Source organism: Eschrichtius robustus, chromosome 14 (assembly GCF_028021215.1).
Source record: "Eschrichtius robustus isolate mEscRob2 chromosome 14, mEscRob2.pri, whole genome shotgun sequence".
NCBI classification, from domain to species: Eukaryota; Metazoa; Chordata; class Mammalia; order Artiodactyla; family Eschrichtiidae; genus Eschrichtius; species Eschrichtius robustus.
In genome coordinates, this window is record NC_090837.1 from 82088947 (window position 1) to 82112279 (window position 23333).

General features: G+C 35.3%; 1 protein-coding gene across 3 annotated transcripts in view; it reads left to right on the forward strand.

Moving 5' to 3' along the window:
- WDR7 (WD repeat domain 7) overlaps positions 1 to 23333 on the forward strand; it is a 364708-nt gene that overhangs the window by 149971 nt on the left and 191404 nt on the right. For all 3 annotated transcript variants that reach the window (XM_068562633.1, XM_068562635.1, XM_068562634.1), the window contains one exon: positions 6764 to 6877. In XM_068562633.1, the coding sequence (XP_068418734.1) occupies positions 6764 to 6877 (114 nt within the window). The remainder of the gene's footprint in view (positions 1 to 6763; positions 6878 to 23333) is intronic.

Genomic DNA, 23333 nt, shown 5'->3' on the forward strand with positions numbered 1-23333 from the left:
TTTTACGTTTCAAAAAGTTTAATACCAGGAAGAAAGTAATACGTTTTTTTTTCTGGTCTTTGTGTTTCATTGCAAATAGCATTGTATTCTGGCATAACCTCAATTCTTTTTAGTGACAGTGATGTAGTACCTTCTACTGTATCTTTTTTTTAAGTTAGGTTTATTGAGTGTAATTTATATGTAGTAAAATTCACTCTTTTTAGTGTACAGTTCTGTGAATTTTAAACAAATGTAGATAGTCATATTTCCACTCCCATGATTAAAATATAGATTATTTTCATTATTCTAAAATATTTGCTTAGATCATTTTGTAGTCAGTCTTCCGGCAATCACTGATTTGATTTGTATCCTATAGTTTTGCCTTATGCAGAATGTCTGCTGTCTATTATGTCTGCCTATTATCATAAGATAGTAATGTAGCATGTAACTAAATACTGTGGAGATTAGAAATATGGAGGTTATGGCTGGCAATTTTAAAAAATGTTTCTTTTTTTTTTTGGCAGGTAATGATTACCATGCTTAGAAGGGTTAAATAATGGGTTTTGCTCATCTTTTACCATAACTTTATGGTCCAAAAGTTCAAAAGGAAATCTTCTATCATTTCCTTAAAACAAACTTATTAAAATTAGCTTTAAATGATCTGTGCCATTTGTATTTAATTGTAGTAATTTGGTCTTTCCATTCTCAGTATGTCTTACCTTTATATCTTCCAACAAAGGTTGGAATCTTAGGTATTTTGTTATCATGCCAATGCCCAGTTTGACTTCAAGTTAAGATATTTAGCTGATCCTTAAAAATGGAAATATATAGAATTTTGAAGTAACCAAATCAATCTTTTTGTATTGATTTGTAACAAAATAACCCAGAAAATTTGACTGTAAGAACTAACAGAATGAGTTACAAGTATGGTCAAAATCAAGAATATAGTTTACTTTTTTAAATTAAAAAGGGAACATTACTCCTTCCTGACATAAGAAAAACATTCAGGGTGAACTTGTTTTCTTATTGCATAAGTGTTCTATGTGGCCCTTGCCTCCCTGTTTTCTTCAGCTACACGGCAGAAACGATACCAAAAGAGGACACAGAAGTGGTATGGATTTCTTGGTTGATCTGGAATGGTAGAAAAGCATACTTTTTAAAAACAGCTTCTTTGAGATATAATTCATATGCCATTAAATTCATACTTAAAACTGTACAATCCAGTGGCTTTTAGCATATTCTGAGTTGTGCAGCTATCACCACCATCAATTTCAGAACATTTTCATCACACCAGAAAGAAACTATAGACTCATTAGTATAACTAGATGGAGTCATACAACATGTGCTCTTTTGTGGCTGGTTTCTTTTACTTAGTGCTTCATTTCCTTGTATTGCTGATTAATATCCCATTGTATGACTTTATCCCAATTATTGATTCATCAGTAAATTGTGATATATTTAATACATTTATTCATCAGTCTGTGGACATTCAGATTGTTTATACACTCTGGCTTTTATGGGTAATGCTGCTGTGAACATTCCTGTACAAGTCTTTGTGTGGACATATGTTTTCATTCCCTGGCAGTGGAATTGCTGGGTCACAGGATAGCTCTATGCTTAACCTTCTGAGGAACCACCAGACTGTTTACTGTAGAGTGCTGAGAGTGCTTTATATAGTCTAGGTACTAGTCCCTTGTTGGGTATGTGATTTGTGAATCTTTTCTCTTAAGTCTGTGGCTTGTCTTTTTAACCTCATAATAGGGTCATTTATAGAGCAAAAGTTCTTAATTTTAGTGAAGTCCACTTTACCAGTTTTTCCTTTTATGGATTGTGCTTTTGTTGTCAAGTCTGGCCTCAGGTACCAAAGATTTTCTCCTACTTTTTTTTTTTTTTTTAAAGTTTTATAGTTTTATGTTCTACATTTAAGTCCATGATTCATTTTGAGTTGATTTTTAAATAAGGTGTGAGCCTTAGTTCAAAGTTCATACTTTTTGTGTGTGGATATCCAGTTGTAGCAGCCCATTTGTTGAAAAGGCTATCTTTCCTCCATTGATTTGCTTTTTGCACCTCAGTCAAATAACATTGGACATATTTGTGTTTGTCTTTTTCTGGTTTTCTATTCTGTTCCCTTAACCTAAAACCAAATAGTTTTAATAACTTTAAATGATAAGTCTTGAAATGGGGCAGAGTGATTTTTCCTACCTTATTTTTTTTTCAAAGATTCTTTTAGCTATTCTAGTTCCTTTGTCTTTCCATATAATTTTAGAAATATTTGGCTATATGTACAAAAAATCGTGCTGGGATTTTGATAGGAATTACATTAAACCTGTACACAGAAAATTGACATCATTACAATGTAGAATCTTTCAACCTATGAACATGGTATGTCTCTCCATTTCATTTATTTAGATCTTTGATGTTTCATCAGTGTTTTGTAGGTTTCATCTATTTTTTTTTTGTATTTGCATCTAAGTATTTCAGTCTTTTTTGAACCAGTGTTACTAGTATTTTTCTTTTAAGTTTAGATGTCCACGTATTCATTGTCAGCATATAGGAATATAATTAAAAATTTTTTTCTTGTATTTTGCAGCCTTGCTGTACTCACTTATTATTTCGCTTATTTTTTGTAGACTCCTTTAGATTTTCCACATAGACAGTTATTTTTTCATTGAGTAGGATTACCTCATCCATTCCAAACTGTATGTGTTTTCTTTTCTTGCTTTATTGCACTGGCTAGAAATTTCCAATGCTGTGGGGTTTTTTTGTTTGTTTTTTTTTACATCTTTATTGGAGTATAATTGCTTTACAATGTTGTGTTAGTTTCTGCTGTATAATGAAGTGCTATATGTATACATATATCCCCATATCCCCTCCCTCTTGCACCTCCCTGCCACCCTCCCTATCCCACTCCTCTAGGTGGTCACAGAGCACCGAGCTGATCTCCCTGTGCTATGCAGCTGCTTCCCACTAGCTATCTGTTTTACATTTGGTAGTGTATATATGTCAGTGCTACTCTCTCACTTTGTCCCAGCTTACTCTCCCCCGCTCCCTGTGTCCTCAAGTCCATTCTCTACATCTGCGTCTTTTTTCCTGTCCTGCCCCTAGGTTCATCAGAACGATTTTTTTTTTTTTAGATTCCATATATATGTGTTAGCATATGGTATTTGTTTTTCTCTTTCTGACTGACTTCACTCTGTATGACAGACTCTAGGTCCATCCACCTCACTACAAATAACTCAATTTTGTTTCTTTTTATGGCTGAGTAATATTTCATTGTATATATGTTAAATAAGAGTGGCATTGTGGACATCTTTGCTTCATTCTTGATCATAGGAGGAAAGCATTCAGCCTTTCACTGTTAAGTATAATGTTAGCTGCAGATTTTTAGTAGGTGCTCTTATTAACTTGAACAAGTTCCTCTCTCTTTTCTATTTGTATTTTTCTGAGAGTTTTTTTTAATCATGAATTGATGTCAAATTTTATCAAGTTATTGACATGCTCATATGATTTTTTTTCTTCTTTAGCCTCTTAATATTTTGGATTACATTGATTTTTTGAATTAATGTAAGGATTGTATTACACTGATTCAAAAATCAATGTAATACTTATATTTTGTTAAGGATTTTTGAGACTATATTCATGAGAGATATTGATCTGTAGTTTTATTTTTTGTTGTTGTTTGTACAGTTGACCCTTGAACAACATGGGTTTGAACTGAGTGGGTTCACTTGTATGTGGATTTTTTTCAGTAGTAAATACTACAGTACTACATGATCTGTGGTTGGTTGTATCCATGGATACGGAGGGCCAGCTATAAGTTACACCCAGATTTTTGACTACACAGAGGTTTGGTGCCCCTAACCCCTGCGTTGTTCAAGGGTCAACTCTATTTTCTTTTTTTCTGCCAAGAGATATAGGATTTTATAACCCTTACTTTGTTTTGGAAAGCATCGATCAAAGAACCAGTTTCAGCATAGATACTTCTTGGTCTTTCAACCTTGGTTACTTTGAGATATACACGTTTGCTTCTTAAGCTGTTCCAAAATACTGAATGCCCTCAGTTGAACAGTTGTCTAGTATAGCCCAAGAACACCATGGAGGACTTCACAGTAATTATATTCAATATCATGTGATTCCATGACTTCTCATGCTTGTGCTCTGATATTCTGTCATGCCTCCTATCCTGCCCTGAGCAACTCAGTCCCTGGAAGGACTTAGTGGTAAAAGGATATTGGGGTTGAAATTGGAAGATCTACACATCAATACTGGTTCTTGAATTTAGTAGCTGTGTTATGCCAAGCAAGTACTTGACCTCTCTGATTAAATGAGATAAATTTAAATGGATTTATAAACTTGTTACACATAAATACTAGCTTTATTTTCATAGAATCCCTTAGTTTTACAGAAAAGCAAAATACTAATAATAAATGATTGTTGCCATCTAAACTGTTCCTTAATATCATTTCCCTGTTTCTCTGATCATTTTCAGAATTATCAAGTGTTAAGCATGGAATGAGACTGAAAGATTTCAGAGATTTATATTTTGGTTTAATAATCTGAAACATCTTTGATTTTTGAGTTTGATCTTTGATTTTGTGCTTAAGCAGTAAGTGTGTAGAAATGTGGCGTTTACCTTCTTTGTGATTATTTTACTGATAGCCATCTTTTATCAAATAATTAACATAATATTATTTTTCTAGTAATTCCCCTTCTCTATTTTAAAATTTTATCTTGAAAACCTAACAACAAAAATGATGCTGTAAAGGGATGGCCTTTGTCATTTTTTGTTATTGGGGTCCATTGATTTAGCACTGTTCATTCTTTTGTTGGAGCAATACTGAATAAAGTGGTTGCACTAAAATGACGTTCTCCTCCCCAAATTTAAATTGTTAGGCCTTGGAACTGCCTAGTGGTAGGTCTACTTCTGGATCATTCATGGTGGTTAATGACTAAGATTCTTCCTCTTGGTGCCTTTCGTAAACCTGAGGCAGCAAGGTTGAATTTCATATAGAAATTCAGTTAATGCATCTTGGAAGAAAAGAAGTCCTGGAATATTTGTAGCTTCTGGTTTTAAAAATATTGTGTTGGATTTTATATGTGCAGTTATCGAAGTACTTATTAAGAAGATTTGATTAAAAGGTTCAACTGAAGTAACTTCCAGTGGGTGAGATTTTTTATATACCATGATTGAGCAATACCTCTTGGTAACCATCTGTAAAATACTGGACACGCCCTCCTATCCATTGCCAAATTAGAAGCAAATTGACAACAAAATATAGGCATTCTCCTCTTTTTGAAAGTTTGCTTTACAACCCTTCACTCTTGTATGAAAGATGGTCGTTAGCACCTGTTTTTGCTAATTGAAAGATAGCTAAAGAGGATTTTCGCTTTTATGAAAAAAGACAAAAGGCAATAATAGCACTCAGCGTTTGTTTAGCAGTGAGCTGTTACAGAGTCAGGCACACCAAGAGCGGCTTAGAGTGGCACCACCAAGCTCCTTCCCTGGGAACTGCGCTCAGCGTCTCAGCATCAAGCTGCCATTGGTTTGAATTGTGTCTGTGAGCATCTGTGCTTTGTCTTGAATTCTGTGCATTTGTTAGGAAGATGTGTCCTAAGGTGATTGCTTCTTTGCTTTATGTCATTCTGGCTTACAAAAGGTTTCACAGCAGTGCTCTACTTTCAGATAGCGGGGGTGGGGGGGGGGGTGGGGGTGGGGGGGGTGGGGGGGGTTGGTGGGGGACCTATGTGTCATCAAGGATGGGAAAATAGGTAAGTAAGGAAAAGACCTTTGTATGAACTTTCAAATTCTCAGGTGGTTTACAGAGTGGAAGTTTTTGGTGCCCTGATCTAGTTCACCTGTCTGCTTTCAGTTAGGTTCTTTCAGTTCCATAATTATCTGACCTCATATCTAATTCCTTCAGAGACAGAGAGATATGCTCTTGGGGCAATGCATTTCAGGTCTTTTACACAGAATCAGAACACAAATCCCTCTTCTGTCATCATCCTTCTTCCCAACCCCCAAATTATAAGCAAACCAATATTAAAGAGAAGTAAACTTTTAAAATAGTCCTTCACTTTCTAGGTTTTTTTCCTCCCTCTTTTTAGCATAATTATGTCTAAATTTGCTAAAGTAACTGTAGCAAAAACATTGAAAGGAATCAAGTAAAACTGTAATTTGCTTCATCATTTTTCTGTTCCCAGATCTTAGCTAAAAGTCAGTATAGTTTGCATCCGTGTACATATATATGTATAAAGCAATAGAGCACACATGAATATTTTGTTCATTAATTTCTGTCTCTTCCTAATTTTGGTGAATATATTGTATTTTTTTTAACATATTGCATTTGCATCCAGTAAGTAAATTAAACGCTTTAAGCGTTTTGGTCCACCTTTTTTTTTTTTTTTATAAATGTATTTATTTTATTTATTAATTTTTGGCTGCGTTGGGTCTTCGTTGCTGCGAGGGGGCTTTCTCTAGTTGCGGTGAGCAGGGGCTACTCTTCACTGCGGTGCACGGGGCTTCTCATTGCTGTGGCTTCTGTTGCGGAGCACAGGCTCCAGGCGCGGACTTCAGCAGTTGTGGCTCGCGGGCTCTAGAGCGCAGGCTCAGTAGTTGTGGCGCACGGGCTTAGTTGCTCCGCGGCATGTGGGATCTTCCTGGACCAGGGCTTGAACCCATGTCCCCTGCATTGGCAGGAGGATTCTCAACCACTGCATCACCAGGGAAGCCCCACCTTTCTTTTAGTTTTTAAAAACTAACCCTTGTGCTTCCCATTTGTCTTAGCTGGGGTCTCAGCAGAAGCCATGCAGACTATTACCACTGCTCCTGACGCCTCGGGGCCAGAAGCCAAAGTCCAAGAGGAAGAGCACGACCTTGTGGATGATGACATCACCACTGGTAAGCATGATATCTTTAACGTCCAGTATTGGAAAATGCTTTTAGGTCGTTTACAGTGGGATTAAATATGTTGATGGAAAGGATGGGAACTTGCACTGATGGAGTGTTTAGTTTTTGATACCCTTTAGTGCCCTTTTTGATATTGAAGTAGAAAGAAGCAGACTGTTTATTTGGTCCAGGTTTGCTCATTGTTGCTGTAACAAGGAACCTGCTAGCTGTGAATTTGATTTTCTGGGAACCTTCTAATTCAGAGGCTAGGATCATTACTAAAGCCTTGGAACATGTAGAGGAATACACTTACTGTGTTATGAAAAGTTTTGCAATTGTAGTAGGGTAAACTGAAAATATCGAAGTTGTAATAGCAATTTATGCAACACAGGCTACATGAGGAAACTTACAGATACTCTTTGTACCTATACTCTAGAAATGAATGCTGCTGTTTCAAATTACTTACATTGTTTGGGTATTGAACATTCTTATCTGTATTATTTATCACATGATCAGGCATAAGGTAAAATTTATGAAAGCCATACACTGCATATGTTCAGCCTATCTTTTTATAGGCTTAAAGCAGTTTCAATTACTGGATCTCCAAATGCATTCAGCTCAATTTCTTTCAATGCACAGAGGATTAAAACAACCTAGTATAAATATTTTTATTGGTATTAAGAATGATAAACTCTTATTTTTGGTGTGGATGGTTGAAATGTAAAATCTGACCATATAAATCTACAACTATTGTGAAGCAAGAAGCATTAACTTAATAGTAATCAATAATTTGAAAAGAAGCATGCCCAGTAAATATCAGTAAAATTTTTAACAATAATTAAAAGGAGGGAAAAAAAAATACCAAAGGGAAGTTGTATTCTTTTTTCTCTCCCTTTTTCCTTTTAAAGCTCTGTGTAGCAGGTTCTTTACTGTTATCACCTGACTGCCCTTCAATTTCTTTCACTGGGAAGAAGTTGAGGGAGCCTTATGATCTCCCTTGAAAATTTACAAAGCCTATATTTAAAAACCTATAGACGTGTGCCACTGCTGCAGATAAGTGGTTGACTACTTTGAGGAGCATCTGGTTTTCAGCAAAAATGAGATGATGGTGGTCGCTCTTACTTTTTAATGTATCAAATCATTGATTAAAAAAAAAATCATCCACCTTAAATGTAAATTATTTTGCAAACTTCCAACTTTGCTGAAAGTCATTTGTACTTTTTAAAAGCTATTTCTTTATTCAGTTTTCACTGCTTTTTAAAAAATAATGCTATAGATATGTTTTGTTACTCCCTCTAAATTTTAAAGGTTTTCTTGTCTATAAAAAGTCGTGGTTTAAATAATAGAAAGAAGTTGCCTTTGCAGTAGTATAATAGCTCAATTTGCATTCCAGAATAAAAGCTGAATTTTTGAGCTCTCGAGCAAGTATTATTAAATCAGTACATTGAAATTTTGAATTATGCTCTGCCAAAGTCACGAGACAGCATTATAGCACATGACTGTGTGCTTACTTTATTGTTAAAAAAATCAAGAAAAAATGAAAAATCTAGTTTGGAGAGTCAGTTAATGCTACATAAACTATATTTTAATCTGTAAGAGTTCAATTAAATGTATGTGATATATGGCTTTTATCAGTTGATTTACTCATTTCATGCCATGAGTACTAGAAGCAAGAATGCTCAATATCCAAAGAATTTAAATAATGAAAAAGGCTTCCTTAACATGTTGTCAGAGCAACTAGCATGGTGCAGCCTGTAGATCGTTCAGGTTACCTTTAGATTGTGTGACTTGATTCAGATGTGGTATAGATTTTTGTGAGGGTTTAGAAGAAAACCATATTTCTTTTTATTGACTAGAATCCTATATAAATTGCATTATGAAAAATATGGTAGGTGCATTGAGAGAAACCTGTTTCAAGCAAAATAATCTTATTTTGGGATAACCAGCATTGTAGAGCACAAGAGGTACTACAAAAGGGAAAACTGGCCAATTTAGCCATTCACTTTGAAAAATCTGATTTTTCCCCTGGCTGTTTAAAAGGAATTCCTCTAATAATCTCACCTCAAAACAAACAGAAATTATATCATGACAGATATTTGCTTGTATTTTGAATGAATTCTTATTTGAATGCTATAGCTAGGCTAATATACATAGTTGTATTAATTTTATTTTTGTAGTAATCTGGGGCTTAATTCTTCAATTAACTGAATTCAACAGCTGACCAAGATAGCAATTAAAATATGAAGTATAATTTAGTGCTTTTGCTATAGGCAGAATTTCATATTTGAAATTTTTCTTTTGAGTAAGAGCAAATGAGGTATGAATATTGTCTTAACGACACTTGGATCTGAGCTTGGCAGTCTTTGTTAGTGTTTGCCGTATAAAAGTAAAGAAGCATGGATAAAGCTGTGTAAGTGTTGGCGATGATCAATTGGAACTAATTACATTTATTTGAAATGAAGAGTCTTAACTGGAAGAGAACAGCTGGAAAAACCGGGAAGAAAAAAATTGAGTCTTGATTGAGACAATTTAAACCTTCACCCTGTCATTTAAAACATATGCTGCAGCTTCTTTCTAAATCTCTCTTTTGAAAGCTAGTATCTATTGATCGGCTCTACAAAGTAATGCCAGTATGCCTTGGTCAACACACACCCTCGGTTGTACTTAGCAGTCCAGCCTAAGGTTTATCAGATTCTTTCCTTTAACCAAATGTCTTAAATTACATATCAAAGCCATATTAGCCACTTTCACAGATTAATACTGTTTTATGTAGGAAAAATATTAAAACCTATTCCTAATTTTTAAAAATATTGTATAGTATGCATGGGAAATATATTCCCCCCTCCAAGGGAATTGTTTCAGGTTTTGCAATACTCTGTATATTTAAAATCTATTTTAACAACAATAGTAGTGTTTTCTTGAAAGTAAAAAGAACGGCGTTAAGATTGTTTCTAGATTATTTATCATTTTAGAGTCACAAGAATATTATTCTGTACCTGTGCATTTGCTTTTGTATGTGTACTTTTATTTTTGGTATTGCAATTTAAATGTTTATGTAGATATATAGTCAGTATTTGTAAATAACGTTATTTTCATTACAATATGAAGAGGTGATAATTATGTTAATGGAGTAAATCTCACTAAAAACTGATAGACATAGAAAAAATTTTAGATAAATCATGATCTGTTTTTTTAAGGTAGACCTTTTAGGTGAGTTTGTTAATTATCTTTATGCAGTTTTCACGGAGGTACAGGATGGCATTCTGTGTGAGGATGAAGCTGTACATCCCCTAAATGTTACATTTTAAAAATCCTCCCTTAATATCAGGTTGAAAAGAATTTTGGAAGGGTTTCACTCACAAACCTGTATGGACCCCTTTAAGAAAGTCACTGTATTCTCCTGTGGGTCATACTACAGTGTCCTACCCCTTGTTCAATATGGCAAGGACACAAACTGACCATATAACAGTGATTAAGAGTCAGGAGCCACTGACATTGTCAAAAAGAGACAACTTGGTACTAGATCAGCAGCATGGTGGACAGATTCAACTGCTCACAACAAGTGAAATGATGATACACGGATTTGGATGGGTGTGTTGACTCTATTTGTTGTATTTTTTGTAGCATTTAAATTTAATTTATAAAAAAAAAGATGAGAAATGCTATGGAAAAAGAAAAAATAGAGAAAGGTAAGACAACTTGAAAGCAGTATCAATTGTTAACTTACTTGGTACCAACCACTTTATTCTTGACACTAATAACGTTTCTTTGAAGTGTGTTCTAGTATTTGTCCAGATACACAGATGAGGAAACAAGCTCAGGGGAGGTCATGTTCATGGGACTGAAAATGAGTCCTGCCTGACTCCAGAGCTGATGTGTGGGCTTGGGCACCACCCCACACTGCCTCATAGTCTCCAACTCATTGAAGTTTGGCATCTTTTCACTTTCTTTTGAAATGGGAGATGATGTCACCATCCACCTTTATTGCTTACCATAGCGAGCATAAGCCTGATATTTGCTGGCTATCTTATTGTCTAGAAGGCAAACTTGTTATTCTAAATTTAGAGCAAGAGATTATCTCCCTTAAGGGGAAAAATCAGTATGTATTTCTTCTTTAAATGTTCTTTTAAAATTTGTTCTTTAAATTATTTAGGACTGCTATGATGTTAAGACCGTAAATACAGTTAGTGTTCATTACTAAACAGTTATTACATACATGTAAAATGAAATTTGTATTGTTCTGTCTAGCTTTTTGAAGTCACCAATATAAAACCGACACCTTAACATGGATTCACACAGCAAAGTCAACATTTCTAGTATATTAAGTTAGAGCTGAAAAGCACGTCTTGTCTGAGACTAAATATTGATCGATTAATTTTACCATTTACTGAGGCTCTGTTCATAAAATGTTTATACATTTGTTTTGACTGAAAGATAGAAAATTCATCCTGTTAAAGTAAAGATAAGCTCTAAGGAACAAAATTTAGGGCATTATACATTCAGAAATCAGAAGCACTTTCTTAGCAGAGAGACAGAGGCCTTATAATTCATAAACTAGAATAAGACTTTCTGCATTGCACCATTTCCCTTTCTCATTCTTTAATTTATAACTGACAGTCTAAAAACAGTACAGATCTACGTGAATTTTAAATCATTTGTTTTAAACTGTTACCACTACTCTTGTGATTGACTTCAGAATGTTAGCTACTACAAAATATGAGTTTACTGTTATTAAGATTTTGGGTAATTATAAATGACTAGTACTGTGGTTTACTTACCATGCAGTTTTCTTTTTTAAGAAAAGTAAGTGTGAATTTCATAGTTTTCTGAAATATGTCTTCCAGTAATTTACCTTTGTATACATTTTTTTTAATCTGGGAGAAGAAAATGTAAATTAAAATATTTTTTGCTGTTTAGTGTTTAATACTCAGTTTTAGTTATACGTTGATAGGATGTTAAGTAGAATATTTCTAAATATGGTATTTGAGAGTTGGCAGGAATATTAAAATACAGCCCAAAGTATGGCTTTTTGTCATTCATTTTCTCTTTTCATATTTTCCACTCTGGGTGATTGACTTTCCCTTTTCTTTGGTTTTAACTACCACATCCATGTTAAAGACTATCAAACCTGTATCTCCAGCCTAGGCTTGTGTTCTGAGTGTCAGATTAATATGTCCTCCTGCCCAAATGTCCCATAGATACCTAAATACCAAGTCCAAAGTGAGCTCATATTTATTTCTAAAACTCATCTCCTTTTATATTTATATCTCATAAAAGGCATCATTGAGGGTACCATTAACTGCCTAACACCCCGAACCAGAAACCAAGGAATAATCCTGGCTTTCTTACTTTCCAACAGTGTCCACTGGTAGTTGGTACCAGTTCTTGTAAACTATACCTCTTAAACATCTCCCAATGATTTTCCCCTTCTCCATTTCCACGGAGAATACCTACATCCAGACTTTAATTTTTTCTACTTTGGATTATTATTATGTTCTCCGGTAAACATCTTCCTGTCTCCGTTCCCTCCCCTTCCAGTTCGTGTCTTTCATTCCTCTGAGAGTTTCAGAAGCCAGTTCATCACCTTTTACCCTCATTAAATGCTGCTTAATGGTTTCCCATTAATTATAGCGCAAAACCCAAACACCTTAGGAGATATCTAGGGCTCTTCAAATACCTGACCCCTGGCTCTAGCTTCAATGGCTGCTATAGCAATACTGAACTTAGTTTCCCCAGAGTACCCTGCTGTTTCATGACCCTTACTTTGCCTGTGCCCCTCCGTCTGGCTGGTCTGCTCTCAGTTCTCTCACATGTGAGGTGAAGTTCTGAGAGTTCTCTTCAAACCCAGTGTGAGTGTCACCATCTTCCCGAAGCCCTCCTGGACCCCCTTATGTAGGATCTCCCAGTTCGTTGTATGCATTTCGGCTGTTGCACTCTGTTAAGTGACCATTTACTTGTCCTCTGTGAGTCACGTGTGTGCATATGGCTTTTACCTCTGTGAATTTCTAGCACTAAAACAGTGCCCTGGTCCATAGCCTCCTCTCAGTAAATGTTTATTGAATGAATGATTGAATTAGTGAAGCCATATGATCACTCATTTCAAAGAGCATTCCTTATATACTATATATTTATTTATATATATTTACTATTCTTATGTAACATATGTATGTATCTCCCTAACCTCCGCACTTCTCCTTAGTGGGTATTCAATGGCTCAAAAAGTGTTTGTAACAGATCAGTGAAGGAATATAGGCTTATTTCTGGATAAGCTATCTCTTGACTTTGTGAAAATGGGATTTGGAGAAGACTTAGGAGCATAAGCAGAGAAACAGACTCTTAGGACTCTCAGAGAGTTCCCTTTTTGTGGCCTGCACTGACCAGACAGTGGCAATGTGCTTATAAACAGTGGTCTGAGTTGTCTCTTGAGGCACACTTTTCCCTCTGGGTGTGTCTCTCCCGTTGCCCTGGGAGCTGTGCCACCTCATTTCTAGGCTCAGCTCTGTCAATGAAAACCAAAATCTCTTGTGTTTTTTCTGGAACTAGAGGTACCAGAGTAGCTGTTATCCAAGAGATCCCTCTGGGGCTTGGGGCGCCACCACTGGAGAAGTAAGTGGCTTGTATGGGAGTGGGGGAGAGATGGGGAAGTGGGGAGATGCTCACGGGAGGGAGAGAAATAGAGTTTTTCCGGGAGGCCTGACACTTAACCACACGCCACTAAAGAATGAGAGTGTGGAGTCCTTTTGTGTGATGGTACACATAGTGTTTTTGTGCCATTCCCCCAGGTGCCTGCAGTCAGTCATTTAGCACTACGAAAACTTGCTTTTTGTTGTCCATTGAAAATTGCAAGTTAACATACCCAGATTTATTGTGTTTAAGCTTATGTTTAAAAGCTTGGCCTGGGGTGACTTGCCTACAGAAAAGCACAAAAGGAAAAGAGGCAAGAACAAGGACAAAAACATGGCTAATAAATATCATTAGAATCTTCAGTGTCACTTTAAAACTATTTTTAGACTCTTATAGGTGGAAAATCTGCTTAATATCAATGTATTTTGACCAAGAAAGTCTTGGTTATTTAATTCATTTAAATGAATTAAATATCATAAAGAATCAGAAGTGCTATAACATACATTACTTCAGATAGCTGTTACATTGGCACCAAATCTTTTATAATGATATTTTCTAATAATAGCACTTTTATTTTTTTAATGTGTGTGTTTTGACTGCATATAATACTTAGGCAAGGGGTTGGTCAGGTAAACAGTAATTGATACCATCTTAGAAACCTGTTCTAAAATAACATATTTAAAAATCAGGAACTTAATAGCTATCACAACAGCTCATTAGTATTTACTAAGTACCTAATAAGTATCAGGCTAGGCTCTTTTTAATCCTCACAGCTCACTGTAATTGTCCTCATTATTGCTCCTGTTTTACAAGAGAGGAAAATGAGGCATAGACTAACTTTCCACATAAAGGCCACAGATAGGAAATGGCAGAGTCAGGATTTGAATCCAGGCCATCTGCCTCTAGAGCTTGTGCTCTTAAATGGAAGTAATTATCAAAACCAGATCGTTTAAAAAATCGTATAAGAACAAAAAGAAACATATATTCATTATGGCATGTCATTTTCTCTTTGTGTGATATAGAAACTTCTATTTGAATTTTTAACATAGTACAAGGAAATATTCAAAATGTGTAGAAAAGACATGCTGTTTTCTTAAAAAATAAACATGGATAATTAGTATAGGAGGATAATTTTACATATTTTCTAGATAAAATTTGGATTATTTTATGTTTGTATAAAACCACATACATAGTTTACACTAACACATACACAATATTAGAACATAAAAGCTTAAGGTTTGGTTTTTGGATTTAATAGTGTATATATTTTTTGATAGACTTAGACTCAATAGAAACAAAAAAGAAATATTTAGTTGGATAAGAATGTTGTAGCTGTTAAAAAATAAAAGCCCTCCATGGGAGTGAATAACCTTCAGGATGAACTTAAAATTTGGCCTTTTGTGAGCTGTGTAATAATACCTCACGGATAAGAATGAATTTCATTAGATTGTGGCACACTATTATATATCTGTATATTACATGAATTGCCCTTATAATTGATATCAAACCCGTATGACCAAAAGTTGTAATTCACAAAAGTAATGACAGCAATGTCTCATAATTCACAGACTTTTATGTCATACCTGTGAATGATCACTTTTACGTGCAAGCCATGTTAAAGGGCAAAAACAGGTTTTAAAACGGATGTGGAATTTTGAAGAGTTCTTCTCCCTGATACTTCCTAGTCACTTTTAGTACACAAAAGGATAAACTGACTACTATGCTTGAATTTTCCCATGATTTCTTGGATTAAAATTAATTGTCATGCATAAAGGCCTTTATTCTTAATTTGAAATTTTAAATCATAAGTGGAAGTTAGTATTTACTATTTGAGGTGAAGACAGTCATAAATCTGAATGTATTTTCTCCACATGATGTAATACACTAGAAAGAGGAGTCTTCCCTCACAGGTAGGATAAAATCAAGTGAGAATATTTACTCTTTTTTTGGGGGGCGGGGGGGATTATGGTATATCTTAAATAAAAATGCGTGAATTAAATGAAGTAAACCTAATTTAAAAGGATTCAGAGAAACTGAATTAGCTACTCTCTCTTTGCCTTTTTTGTATATACATATTTTTTTCAGTGTCGTTGGTATCCTCTGAAAGAAGTGTGAGAAATATCCAATTTGATTCAACAAAACATGAATATGCACCTTGTATTTTTCTATCAGCACATTCTGGGGAGGATTTAACAGAGCAGGCATCCTAGTTGAGAAGCTGAAGGTGAAATTTTAGAGAGAGGCTATATATTCACACATAGCTCTACACACACACACACGTATGACATACATGTACCTAGGACAGACTTTAGGTAGGAGAGTTCAGAGCACTGGGGATTAGGTAAGGGTAGGAATTGCATTTGAGGTAAGCCTGCATTTGTGACAGAGGTGGAGAGACACGGGAAGAAAAACTTTTGAGCTAAAGCTGTTCATTTAGAACTTGGTTTGAAATGAGGGCTGAGAAGAGTGGCCGGGCTGGAGCTGATGGCCGGGCAGTACCGTCCAGGATGGAGGGTCTACTGTCAGGTCAGGTGTGTTCATGTGGAATGTAGCAGATTCTACATCCTGTGCTATGTGTTACTTTAAAGCAGGGCTTATTATTAAAGGGATTTATGATGTTGATGGTGTGTATCGGCTTCATGCCCAATGTGCTTAATTCTACTCCCATGGTTTTTCTTTTCATTCAACAGTTAGTTTTGATCACCTTCTAGGTATTGAGTACTTACTAGTTGTTGAGTGTAGGGTAGAGTTTATGGCTTCAGAGGGCAACTGATGACTGGTTGTGTTTACTGTTTGTTGGGAAATTTTTACCTGAAGAACTGTTATTTATGAAGGTATAATAAACTCCTGTTACTGTGAGGCAAAACTTACATTTCATATGTATGTCTAAGAGTGAATCCATAGATTTCACGGAAACAGAAAAGCGAAGTGAAATCAGCTGGATGAAAAGCTGGTCTGCAGTAGTAAATATGTAATTAGAATATTTTTAAAATAAATATGGTTACAGCATAGGCCCTGATAGCTCATTCTCTGTGTTCACATTTCAGCTTCCCTGCTTATTCACTGTGTGGCCTTGTGCAAGTTACTTGACCATGCCAAGCCTCAATTTTCTCACCTGAAATCTGAGGATAGTGAGATTGTTAGAGGATTAAATGAGATGATGCATGTAAGCTTCTTAGTAGAACAATTGGCACATAATAAGTGCTCGAGAAATATTATATGCCCCCTCCTTTCCTTCCCCCCCCATTACCACCATCATCCTTAAGTGATTTGCTTTAATAAATAGAATAAATGGTTTGTAACTAACTTATAAATTAGTTCTTCCTGATGACTTGGTGATGCTTTTCTAGGTAGTTTGATCATCACTCCCAGGGATATAAAATTACTAGACAAATTTACACTTTATAGATAGAGAAATAAGCTGCATCCAAACTTCTGTGCATATTTTTAGAAATTCCTAAAAGCTGGTTCATGAAATATAGATGAATTATTATATTTTCTTAAACACTTTTATATGGCTTCTTTTACCACATTTATTGTCTGAGTTGAATCTGACTGAGAAGAGTGAATCATTTATAAAATAGAAATAATGACAGCTTGAAAAGATACTTAAGGTAGCTAAGGGAGAGTTAATTTGCATATTCAAACCCGTGTTTGGCCAGTGGTGATCAGTGAGGGATGGGAGAGAGACAGTGATGCTGAAAAGCTTTCTGAGGAATCTGATGCAGCCATTGAGCTGGGAGTCACTGCTAGACTTAGGAAAGCATATTTAAAAGACGATAAAACTAACACAACATTGTAAATCAACTATACTCCAATAAAAATTAAAAAAAAAAGGCGATAAAATGTAAAGGATAAAAGGAAGTCTTCACATACTGTCATTAATAGTCTTGCCAAGAAAGAAAAAGGAGAAACATTTAATGCAGCTGTCATACTTGCAAAGGATGCTTATGTTTTAGCTGAGGTTTTTAAAAGGTATGTTCTAGATATTTGGCAAGCTCATGTTTTACTTCCCAGGCTGGCTTGATTTCTCCTCCCTCGCCTGTTTCCCTATATTACAGATTTGTACAACTGGGTGAGATTTTGGAGGTAAATTATTGAAAGGTATAGAAAACCAAGTTAACAACAGCAACAAAAGATAATTATTAACTGCACAGAAGAAAAAAGTAGTACTGAAAAAGTTATCATGATTGACCAACCACATGGTTAAGCTGTGAGTAGCGTGCACATCTTCATGAAAATGTAAACATTGATGATGATATCATAGTTTTAATAGGAATTATGATATGATAAATTGGGAGGCAGAGGAAGAAGGCAGAAGACAGATTGTGTGTGAATGTGGTGTGTGCATGAGTGAATCTGTGTGCGTGTGAGAGTGAATATGGGGGGGCGGTGTGTGTGTGAATGAATGAGACACATGTAAGTAATATGTGAAGGAGAGCCCAGTTTTCATTGACTGTAATGGGGAATCATAAGCCTAAAGATAAGATAAGCCTAAAACTGAAAAATTAGAAGTAGCAACACGGGATTTTCTAAAAGAGCCCAAAGTGGTTGTTTTGGCAGAGCGGAAAATGGGGATGGGATTGAGGGGCTGTTGCTTTTTTATACTAACTTGTGGAACTGTTTGACTCTTTAAACAGGTAGAGTTTCATGAAATAAAGACTACATTTAAAAGTAAAAATAAAAAATTTAAAAACTAGGACAAGGGAGCACATAACCAAAGGTAATAGTGAAAAGTGACATGAAATGATGTCATCAAGTCTAAGCCAGAATGAGCTGGAAACAAGCAGTGTGTGTTTCTGCCCACCCCCCTTTCCATCCTTTTTTCCCAGCTGTGTTAGGTCTGGTCTTCCAATTTAACATGCCTGTTGGCAGAATTCAGTTCCTCACAGTTGTAGGACTGAGGTCCTCAGCTCCCTGCCATCCACGGTTCCATGCCACGTGGCCCTCTCCATGGGCATTTCCCGTCAGAGCAGCTTGCTTCTTCAAAGTCAGCAGAGTAGTCTCTCTAGTGCGTGCTTATTGTAACCTAATTATGAGAGTGCTGTACCATGTGACCTAATTATGGGCGTGGCATCCCATTACTTTGCTGTATTCTGTTGGTTAGAAGAAAGTCCCAGATCTCGGCCTACACAAGGGCGTAACTCATTGGGGGTTACCTTTAGGGTACTCCCACCACACACACTTATCCAGTTATGGGGTTCACTGCTTGCACTGTCATTCCTTCCATATTTTGTTTGTTGTTTGTTTGTGTGTGTGTGTGTGTGTGTGTGTGTGTGTGAGGGAGAGACAGAGAGGGGGAGAGAGAGAGAGAGAGAATTTCTCCTCCCATGTCCTCTGTTTGTTCTTCAACAATTTCTCCTGTGACCTAACTTCTAGACCTTTACCTCTTCCAGTTTTCTGTACCTACTCCATTTTGTCAGTGACATTCCTCAGAACTTAACATGCAGAACTGACCGTGCTACCACTAGCAGACCAGTTCAAGTTTTATGGGACTGTTGCTTTCCCTTATCTGGATTCTATAATTCTGAAATTAAATTGGTTTTCTTTAGGTGGCATCCCACATTTTTGACTGCTACTAAATATGAAATCACCTAAGCTCCATTTTTACATGAAGGGCTGTTAATTCAAGTCGTCCCAATTTAGAAACAGGACTTGATATTTATCTTTTTTGATTTCTTTCTTGTTGGCTTCAGCCCATCATCCAGGCTAGGAGTCCTTTCTCTGCTGTTCAGTGGATCAGTTATTCCTCCAGCTCCGTGTCCTCCATGAATGTGATGAACAAGCCTTCTACATTTTCATATGCTAACTAGTTAATTGTGGACCAGGCCTCAACAAGATTCCTGCGGCACGTGGTTAGAGAGCTGCTCAACCTAGTTACCAGCCCTCACGTGACTATATAGGTTTGGTTTTTCAACTCAGTACAAACCAACCCTTTTGCTATGTCACCCAATTCAGGTTTCTCTATTTTGTTCATAATAATACTCCAAGAGATTTCTTCAGATGCCTTGATGAAATCAGGATACATTGTATTTATGGGCAGTATAGGTTTAAGATAATGAGTTTTAAATTTGTGGTATTGAGTCTAACCTACAAGCATTCAAAAGGGTTTTAAATCATCCTTGAAGTGCATTGAGTTGTAGTGTTATTGGAGATATGTAATTTTTAATTAGCAACCAACAGCAGTAATCATCCTCAGGATTTTCAGGGGTCACCTTAGTCATTATTGACTGGATGATTGCCATGTGACAGATATAACCCTCTGGCCATGGCTATCAGGAAGTCATGTACATCTCAATAATATGTAAAAATTTCTATTTCTGACTTTGCATGTGCTGTGAATTTCTTAACAAATACTTATTGATGCAATATTTATAAGGATGTGTAAATGCTTGATTTGTTTGATTTAAAACTTAGATCTTGTGTTACTAGGTTTTAAAATTAGCAAAAAGGTATAGTAAATCAGGTACATATAAGATTATTTATGTACTATATTGTAATAGAAAAATAAGAACCCAGGGCCCTCTGGTATTAATATTTTGATTGTTTGAACTTTAGATATTTGCAATTGAATGCATATGATTCATGAAATATGTAAAGGACCTTACATATTTATAAACATATACTTTCTGAGAATAATTTCTAAATAGATATTTTTTAAAACTTCATGATTTTAATTTAAAAGAAAATGTGAAGACTAATAGAGAGCGTTGTGTGGTCAGCGTATACAAAATAGTCAAAGCCAAACTTAACAGAGTTTTCCTTACTCTCTTCCAACTGGTGTTGGTTCTCTTTGAAGTAAAAGCAACAGGTGCAGTAACAGTACTTTCCTCTCATCTGTGGCCAGGGTTCCCCTAAATTTTGGTGAAGAGTGAAAATATAGAACAAATGAAACCATCTGCCACTCCCAGCCAGCTAGCCTCTAGCCCACTCTTGGGGACAATGCTGGTGCCACATGAGTCAGCTCCTGGACAGGATCCTGCTGGGCCTCATTTCAGAGGTTAGGGCACATCCTGTCAGCACAGATTTCAGGATGTGATTCCCTCACCGGCCAGTTATACAGAGATCAAAGAAGCTTTTAATTTGCGTTTAATTCCTCCTTGAGAAACCATCCACCATATCCAGCAAGGGCGATTGTATAAAAAACAACCACGTAAGTATGTACTTCTTTTGAAATCTGAAGTAGACGTAACCTCTTCAAATGCTAAATATGAATATATTAATTCTTTCTTGGATCTCTCTTAATCTTTTTCTCATCAAATTATAAGTAAAAGAAGATAGTGTGAACAGAAAGGATTACTTTGTTTTAGATGATTTACACTTTGTAGTAATTTTCATCTCTTTGGAAGAAGCCTTTCAAATAGAACTTCTAAGAAGATGGTTTAACCCATTTGTCAACAGGAATTTTTATACCAACATATAACTTCAAATTATATAAATTAATACTATTTTCCTGAGACTATTTTTATTAGAATTTTAATAGGATTATTTAATTTTTATTTGTGTATTAATTCTTCTGTGAATTTTTACAGCTTACAAGAAAATCACTAGGTGTCTTATAGTCAAAGGTGACTGCTCAGAGCTGTGACTGATTAACATCTGTCACACAACAAACTTGCATAAGCTACTTGTCCTTTGTCAGGTTTATGAGTCGACATCTGTTTGAATGACAGATGTCAGTGCAGTTAAGACGCACTTTAATTTGGGGGTGATAATCTAAAAGAGGCCCACACTTTTATCGTCTGCATTTTAAAAACAAATGTAGCTATTGCCACTGATATAGTTGGCTCCTTCTTTGGTGAAGAAGCATAGCACAACACTAGTAACTCTTTGGATCAAGCTTTTTATGGGTAGGACCTGTAAAGAGATCTCAAAATTAGTCATTGTGACCATTTTGTGAGTCACTGTGACCAGTCAGAAAAGAAGTCTATCGATCAGCAATGGCTGACATTTCAAAATGGCCGTGTAGAAAAATGTTATTGGATTTACTAATGTTTCTCATCAGCTGTAATCACCAACAAATTTAAGTAAAAATGTCACAAGCTGAATCTGTTTAACAATTTGCTATTGTAAAAATTTAAACAAGTTTTATAACCTCTTATTTTGATTAGTATATTAAAAATGCCACTTTTATCAAATCATTACTAGTGGATTTAAGAAAAAAAACATATGGGAAAAGTAAGTGAAAAAATAGCTTGGGAATTCGGTTTAGATATTGAAAGGTTTTGATTTATTGAGACGAAACTCACATAACATAAAGTTAACCATTTTAAAGTGAACTATTTGATTTAAGAATTGAAAGACATACTATTATATGAAAAAAAGAATTGAAAAAAAGAATAGAAAGAGCTAACATACTAACTGTTGCATGACTGATATGTCTATATATCAATGTAAAATGAAGAATGTATCAATGTAAATTTCTGTTCAGGCAAAATTCTGAGAGAGATATTTAAGCACTTGTATCTCAATAACCAGCACTATAAACAAAAGTAAGGATATTCCAAAAAGCTGTGTGATAAGGATGATGATGATCATCATCAAAAAGAAAATCTGGGTTTGCATGAATTAATTTTAAGGAACTCAGCAAGCACTCAGCATGGGAGTATAAGCTGAGATTTCTGTATCATTATAGCTTTATTTTGTTTGCCTTTTACTTCTTTATACCTGGAAGCACATTCTTTGATTCTTATTTAAGTTCTCAGGTAATCTAAAGTAGGGATATACTGCTCAGAGAATGTTATGTCTAGAATCTCTGCTGTTTATTGAACAGTATAGACTTGTTATGCCAAACTGGACCTACCACCTTTGAATGATTAAATGGCAAGAGGAAGTTAGAATGGTTTTCCCTTGACATTTTTGGGCATCTGAATTTTGGTCATGTGAATGTTAATGACTAAATTTTTACCTCCTTCTGAATTTATATCTGTTTATTTAATTTCAGCCCCAGGGCACACCCAACATTGTGGACATCAAAACTGTCCCTATAGCAGAAAGTATCCCCCCCCCCCCAATTTTTTTTCACTGATTAAATTACTTGGCAGTAATTTCAGTTTTGGTGCATGCACTCAAAACTGGAAAAAGGTGAGACACAGGCTGTGTTTTAGAAGTCAGACACAGAGATTCTCATGGATTGAAATTAGAACTGAGTGATGTCTATGTAGTCTCCATTTGAAGGAATTTAAGCCAAATATGACATCAAATTATTTGCATATTCAATATGTAGAATATGTTAACCATAAACATCACTGAATGGTTTTATGCCATTAGCTTCAATTTTTTGTTATTTTATAGTGAGATACCAGGGTTAAATGTAAAAGCTAGAAATATATAAAATATGAAATATTTTAAAGCAAGCATTCTATTACTTCAAGCAAAGACTGTATATATGCTTATTTTGAAGGTTATGTTTTCTCTGTAACTGGCATACATTTACTCACATAAAAACCTCAACTCATCGACCATTGCCCACTTTGTTTGTATCCTGTGCTTACCTAACAAAGCTAACCACAATGAGACCCCGTTTAATTCAACATAAATTATTTTTATTTTGGAAATTTTCAAGAGTACACAAAATTAGAGAGAATTATGTAATGAACATTCCTTTACTGATTTCCTACTTCAACAATTGTCAACAAATAGTCAGTTTTATTTCATCTGTTTTCCCCTCCACTGGATTATTTTTATGCAAACTCCAGATATAATTTTATCATTAATACTTTTATATGTATCTCTTATTGTCAATGACTCAACTGTAATGTAGTCATTTAAAATTATTAATATTATTTCTTTAATATTGTCTAACATTTAGTCATTGTATTGACATAAATTCTGCAGCATTAGT